General features: G+C 41.4%; 1 protein-coding gene across 1 annotated transcript in view; it reads left to right on the forward strand.

Moving 5' to 3' along the window:
- PIGN (phosphatidylinositol glycan anchor biosynthesis class N) overlaps positions 1-6,455 on the forward strand; it is a 509,674-nt gene extending 503,219 nt beyond the window's left edge. Inside the window, exon 29 of the mRNA XM_073550192.1 lies at positions 6,365-6,455. Coding sequence (XP_073406293.1) covers positions 6,365-6,440 — 76 coding nt within the window. The 3' untranslated portion in view covers positions 6,441-6,455. The remainder of the gene's footprint in view (positions 1-6,364) is intronic.
- Positions 6,456-7,787: the final 1,332 nt, after the last annotated feature.

Here is a 7,787-nt window from a genome sequence, read left to right on the forward strand (position 1 = left end):
CTTTTTCACATGTGCTGTTGCTTAGCCCTATTCCTCCCATTCTGTATATGCTTTTTTCATTTTTATTGCCCAGATGTAGTACTTTGCATTTTTCCCTGTTAAAAACCATTCTGTTAGTTGCTGCCCACTGCTCCAGTTTATTTATATCTTTTTGAATCCTCTCTCTTCTCTAGTATTAGCTATCCCTCCTAGCTTTGTGTCATCAGCAAATTTAATCAGTTTACCCTCAATTCCTTCATCTAAATCATTGATAAAGATGTTGAACAATACAGGGCCCAGGACAGAGCCCTGTGGTACCCCACTTGAGACATTCTTCCAACTGGATGTGCAGCCATTTACGACCACACTTTGGGTCCGATCACTAAGCCAGTTATGAATCCACCTAACAGTTGCCTTGTCCATTCCATACTTAGTCATTTTTTCAATAAGGATTGTATGAGATACTTTGTCAAATGCTTTGCTGAAGTCAAGATATACTATATCTACAGCATTTCTTTGATCCACCCAATCAGTGATTCCGTCATAGAAGGAAATTAAGTTAGTCTGACATGACTTATTAGTTACAAACCCATGCTGACTCTGTTTAATCACTTCATTCTTATCCAGGTACTGACATACATGTTGTTTAATAATTTGTTCAAAGATCTTTCCTGGTATAGAAGTCAGACTCACCGGCCTATAGTTGCCTGGGTCCACCTTCTTCCCCTTTTTGAAGATAGGAACAACATTTGCTCTTCTCCAGTCTTCTGGGACTTCTCCTGTTCTCCAAGAATTTTCAAAGATTATGGAGAGGGGTTGAAAAATTTCTTCTGCTATCTCCTTCAGTACTCTGGGGTGTAATTCATCTTGACTTGGAGACTTGAATTCATTTAGGTTAGCTAAGTGTTTCCTCACTATCTTTCTGTTTATAGATATCCTGGATTCTTCTATTCCCTTAATAGGACAGTGAAGAACCATTGATATTACATTTCCTTTCTGAGAGAAAACAGATGCAAAATAGGAATTTAAAAGTTTGGCCTTCTCAACATCCTGTCTTACCATTTCATCATTTTCATCCTGTAAAAATCCTATAGCATCTTTGACTTTTCTTTTGACATATCCCCAAAATCCTTTATTATTGCTTTTGACATCTCTTGCAAGCCTCAATTCATTGTCAGCTTTAGTAATCTGATTTGTGCCCTGCAGGTTCTGCAGACAGCATTATATTCTTCTTTAGATATGTCTCCCTCTTTCCATTTTATAAACATTTTTTTCTTCCTTTTTAGCATGTGCTTAAGTTCTGTGTTCATCCATCCTGGTTTCCTTAAATGCTTCCTATTCTTCCCTCTTTTCGGAATTGTTAACAATTGTCTTTTGAGAATTTCATTTTTCGAGATTTCCCATCCTTCCTGGACATTTTTGTCTTTAAGGATATCCAGCCATTGGATCCCTCCAATTCTCTTTCTGAATCCCTTAAAATCTGCCTTGCTGAAATCTAACCTTGATGTTTGAGTCTTCACAGGTCTTCCTGCTCTAGTTATCCAAAATTCTAAAATAGCATGGTCGCTACCTCCTAGGGTCCCAGCCACTTTTACCTCCTCAACCATTTCCTCCCCTATAGAATCCCCATGTTCACTTCCATAGAATCCCCATGTTCACCCCATAGAATCACCATGTTCACCCACATAGAATCACCGTTTTCACCCCCATAGAATCCCCATTTTCTCTGCCATAGAATCCCCATGTTTATTTCCATAGAATCCCCATGTTCACCCCTATAGAATCCCCATGTTCACTTCCATAGAATCCCCATGTTCTCCCCCATAGAATCCCCATGTTCTCCCCATAGAATCCCCATGTTCTCCCCCATAGAATCCCTATGTTCTCCCCCATAGAATCCCCATGTTCTCCCCATAGAATCCCCATGTTCACCCCCATAGAATCACCATGTTCACCCCCATAGAATCACCATGTTCACGCCCATAGAATCCCCATGTTCTCCCCCATAGAATCCCCATGTTCACCCCCAAAGAATCCCCACGTTCATACACATGAAAAAAAAAAACACCACATACTCACCTCGGTCCTTTTCCCAGGCGCCCTGCTTCTGCTTGTGTTGCTGTCTCCGGTGCGCTGAATCTCTGGCAGTACACAGCTCGCGCGATGAGATGACATCATCGCGTCAGCTGTTTCACACGCTGATTGGTGAAGGAATTGGCCGGAGGCCCCTCCTCCACCATGCTTTCTGCGCCTAGGGAGACAGCGAGCGGGCGGGCACGGTGCGATCGGCAGACCTCAGGTTTCCAGCCCTATGGCTATCTCAGTCCAGGTCTGATCCAGGCGGGAAGGGGTTTGGTGAACTACAGGATTAAATAGGGTTCTTTTGTGTTACGTTTTTTCCATCTCAACAACACTGTAATATTTTCTGTTTGCTTATCAACAATCTCAAGAAATGTACATGACATAGGGTATATTTTTGCAGGGTCACACACTGAGGCAGTAATCTTTATCCCAGGTTCACTACTTCTTGCGGCTTTTCAGTTTTTAACCTGGAGCATCCGCGTCCTTTATATTTGATGCTAAGAATCCTATGCTTCTAAGAACGTTTTGTTTGTATGGTTCGGCCATATAACCATAGCTTTAAATTGCTTGTAAGTGAACTGTGAGATGCAGCCATTTGCTATCATGGAAATGCAAGGATTATGCCGAGATACTTTTACTGTTGTTATCAATTTCAGAAGTGAATCCTCATACATGTTGTAATTGGCAATGGTTCAGTGACAGAACTGAAACCGAGGCGTCCTGAGGGTTCACAGTGTTATTACGGAGATAGTTTACCCATGCACAACATTAGGTGGCACAATATTGTTTGACACATTCGCCCTGTAAATGGAAAGTGGTGAAGTCGTCATGTTTGCTCAGTTACAGCATTGTGGCTCCAGGAGATAACCATTGATACAGTATTCATATTCACATGCTTTTACTTGTCTGAATACATCCCAGCAGAGTCCCTGCCTCGTGATAAAGAATTAATTAAATCACAGCAAATCTCATTGCATGCCATAATTATCAGACCTAACACAGATAAATGGTGCTAAATAATGTATGCCTTCCATGCCGGAATTAACTACCGCTGTTAATAGCCCTTTGAACCTGAGTAAATATTATTATCAATGAATGATGAAATATGATAGATTCATTAAGATGCACAGCAAATTAGTCATTAACGTCTGAGATCTCTTATGTGGTTTCATATTACCTGGATTCCTTATGTGAGTATAATGTATAAGATTATTCACTGCAGACCAACAGTAATTTGTACTCTTCCCAATAAGTGTATGCACAGACATAATTGAATCAATTATTCACGCTTCTTTGTCTTGACGGAGCTGGTTATGGATTTTAGACAAATATGTAACATCTCAATTAATTCAGCTGTGGAAATTAACACTTGGTTTTGCCTTTGCAGTCTTTAGCCTTTGTTCACATAGCATTTTGGCATACATTTAGTGGCTCTGTCAAACCCCAACTAAACTGGATTAACGCTATAATGACACAGATGCAGTCACAGTGTATTCTGTCGGACATAATTTTTGGCCATATAAGCCTATTGGTGCTGGGCACTAAGATGCAGTCAACTGTCTGACTGATGTCCCACAGAGCATACTGTGACTCCATGTGTATCCTTATAGTCAATGGCAGTATCAGTGAATTCATTCAAATCCTGTTTTGTGAGGCTTTGGACTTAAGTACCAATGGAGCTACTGAATGTATGTATGCTAGAATGATATGTGAACGTAGCCTAAGGCTATAAAGCTGTGGTGTTTCTGTTGTGAGGATGGGTTTTTATAGGATGAGAACAGGATACTTATAGGTCTAGAAAGAAAGGAGATATCCACATAAGTGACACATAATTTAAATCATGTTGTTATTAACATAATTATATTTTTATGTGACTATTAATTTAAAAAAATCTTGAAATGTTGCAGTTTTCACTCTGGCAACTAAGAGGCCCAATACACAGTAGATAGCGGTCTCCCGAACAATGGTTCGGCCTACCGTTTGGCCAACATCTATCTCTCCTGATTCCTCCAAGTACAGAAGCGCTTGCACTGCTGAGTACTTCTGTGTTCAGTACAAGAAAGCTGCTGCGAGACATCTCTGGCAACTTATCTCTTAGAGAATAAAAGAATTGGGAGTCCAAAATCGGACATGCAGGATTCATTGCTCCCCCAACATCACCTGTCAGGAGAGAGTTGGGAGACTCCCTTATAAAATAGACTGTCAGCTGAGGCCACCAATATTGTCAGATTCAGCCAACGTTAGTCTAATGTAAGGGTCTCAAACACATGGCCTGAGGGCCGCATGCGGCTCCTGAGGCTGTTTTATGCAGCCCGCAGGCACTGAAGCTCCCCATAATTATGTGCCCCAGTCCAGGGGGCCGCTGACAGCACTACTTTTCAATGTGCGTCTTTGAGTCACATTGAACTGAAATGTATCGCGACGCAGAGACCAACCCTCTGCGCTGCAACACCAATACCAACAACCTGCCAATTAGAGGCCTGCAGCTGACGGCATTCCCGCATGAGCAGCATATGACATCACTGCCGTACACTGCCCGGGCTTTGGAGGAGAAGAGGAGGAAGTGAGTTTAGGTTTGTTGTTTTTTGTTTTTTAATATGTATAAGTGAAAAGCAGCATAGGTACTGGGATGGGTTCATTGCTGCAAGAGAATGAGAACCAGGATGGGGACATTACTACAAGATGGGGACTATGATGGGGACATTACTATAAGATTGAGTACAGATGGGGACCAGGATGGAGGACATTACAATAAGATGAGGACCAGGATAGGGACATTACAAGATGAGGACATTTCTACAAGATGAGGACCAGGTTTGGGACATTTCTGCATGATGGGGGATATTACTACAAGATGAAGACCAGGATGAGGAATTTACTACAAAATGAGGGCTAGGATGAGGGACATTGCTGCAAGATGGGGACAAGGATGGGCATATTACTACATGGGGAAATTACTACAACTTGAGAACCAAAAACTTATCCAAAAAAATGAACTGGAGTATAAGTTGGTTTGCATGCAAAATAAGAGCAAGTTGACACTGGTTATTCAGCAGATAAACTCAAAACAGAAATAAAATGAACATACAGTATACCCTGCTGTAAGTAAATAAGTAAAAGCAATAGTGCATATAAATAAGACAGGGCACTTAGTAAACACCGTTTTTGATTTAAAAAAAGTGTAAAAGCCATTCGGCCAGTGTCAAGGTGTCCCCAAATTGGGATGGTCCTGACCTCTAGTATTGAATCTTATGGTTCCACCCCTCAGTATGTCTGGGATGCAGTTACTGACAGCTTGGCTGTCCAATCCGGTACAGGTGCGTGCTGAAGCTGTCAGTATTTTGATTGACAGCTTGGCCATCCAATCTGGTATAGGGGCGTACTGAGCTGTTACTGTGGTGTTTGACAGTTTGACTATCTGTGACTGCAAGGCATTGGCCGTCTCCAAGTGTTCACTATCCTGGGTGATTGCTATGCTATTTAACTCAGCTGCTTCTCCCAGACCTCTGCCATAGGTACATTCAGCTTGTGAGGTTTGTGCTCCCTGTGCTTTGAGTTCTGTATGCTTGATCTTTTGTTGCCTGACCTTGGACTTCATTCTGACCATCTGACTGTTTAACCCCTTCTGCTCTGATCCGTTATCCTCCTGGTATTCTGACCTCTAAACGTTAACTGACCACACTTTTGTCTCTTCCTTCTGATTATGATGTACTCTCCAGGCTTCTGACCTTGGACTCCTTGACCATTCTGACTCACAGCTTTGTTGTGAGATGTGACTAGAGTCACAGAAACCTTACCATGTATCAAAGCGACATCAATGTGACTAAGAGCGGAGCAGGACCAGATCCTGAATATGTTTACCCAGCAAAATATGAAGCTTTATAAACATAATGTCCAGCTCAAAAAAGTGAGGTAACACCCGTACCTGTAGTAAGTGCAGAAACTGAAACTTAACCGAAAAAAATGAACTGGAGTATAAGTTGAAATGCATGCAAAATAAGAGCATGTTCACACTGACCATTAGACAAAACCCAAGACAGAAATAAAATGATCATATACCCTGCTGTACTTAAATAAAAGCAATAATGCATATTAATAGCATAGGGTACTTGGTAAACACCATTTATGATTTTTATAAAAAAACGTAAAAGCCATACTACCAGCACCAAGATGTACCCAAATTAGTATGGTCCTTCTAGCATGTTTAAGTTGAGGACCAGGATGGGGACATTACTATAAGATTAGACTCTAATATATACATGGGTTTTTAATCTTATTTTTCTATATTTTGCTTACTGTATAGGTTTGGAAACATCTCATTATTATTAGAAGACTGGCAAGCTACTTCCATCTCCTTTGTTCTCTGGTGGCCTAGATAAGGCTTCTTCCTTGGCAATCCCTGATCTCTCGTGAGGGCGCTGTAAGATATGCTGCGACCTATTTACCTCATGAACTCCACTTCAAAACCTGCATGCATCGATGCATATTCTGTGCTAGATTTTGTATTTGACAAAACCTGCCTAGGGAGACATGCGCTGTGAAAATTGCGACATGCACACAAATTGCCATGCTGTGGATTAATTCACTTCATTGTTTCCTTTGTAATTGTATAAAGTTTTTAAAACCTTATGTAAATGCACTGTGTATTCTGTGTCTGTAAATTCACCCATAATAGTCCACCACATTTCTTTGTCAATAAACTCATTTATTTCAGCTGCCATAAAATATACATGCTGCTGTTTCTACTGCAGTTCAGTGTGAGATAGATGTCTCTACCCTTTGGAGCTTCTCGACTCGGTCTGTGCTGAGCATTGGCAGGAAAAAAATACATTCTGCAGTGCATTACTGATAATAGCAATTTTCCGGTTTTTAGGTAATCAATTGATAATACTAGATTGTGTCCCATTCCCCATGATATTGGTAGCATATTGGCAACTGATAATACTAGATCTTATCCCCTTCCCCATGATATTGGTAGCATATTGGCAATTGATAATACTAGATCTTGTCCCCTTCCCCATTATATTGGTATCATAGTGGCAATTGATAATACTAGATCTTGTCCCCTTCCCCATGATATTGGTAGCATAGTGGTCCATCCCACCATCCCACTCATGTGAGTTGCACTCAAAATAAATTGTCTTTATTGGTGCTCCAGCCATAAAGCCCAGGAGGTATTTTGTGTTGCAGTTTGGTATTGGATGATGATATTGCTAGAAGGTATTACTTTTACAATCTTTGGTGCTATTACGGGAGTAATTTGGGTGCCGCTTGTTAGTATTTTGCACTGGTGAGCCCCTCAGCATCACAATGGATTAGCTAGATAAGCTGAAGTAGAAAAGGTTTGGGAAGCTTTGGTCACACAATACAAGGTGTGCTTACAACATAGCTAGCCTAGTAATAGGTTTCAATATAAATAATACACTATTAAAAATATTTCCCTGATGCATATGTGGCGCCCCTGAGGGTTCAGTCGACATAGAGGTACTTCATCTCCTCCTGAGGTGTGGTACCCGATTATCCAGGTAAGGTGGAGACGCCTGACCACACTCCAACACCTGCATCCAGCACAGACACTTTAGAATAGCAGAGCATCCTGTAAGTCAGCTGCTTTGGATCACAAAGGGTGCTGGGGAAGCGGGTGGAGCTGCACAAGAGAGCAGAAGATTAAGAAAGGGTCAGTGAGTGAGAGGAGATCCCCAGAGAAGGATGGAGTGGAAGGAAGT

Source organism: Dendrobates tinctorius, unplaced genomic scaffold, assembly GCF_039654945.1.
Source record: "Dendrobates tinctorius isolate UK_male_01 unplaced genomic scaffold, ASM3965494v1 ptg000163l, whole genome shotgun sequence".
Lineage (NCBI taxonomy): Eukaryota > Metazoa > Chordata > Amphibia > Anura > Dendrobatidae > Dendrobates > Dendrobates tinctorius.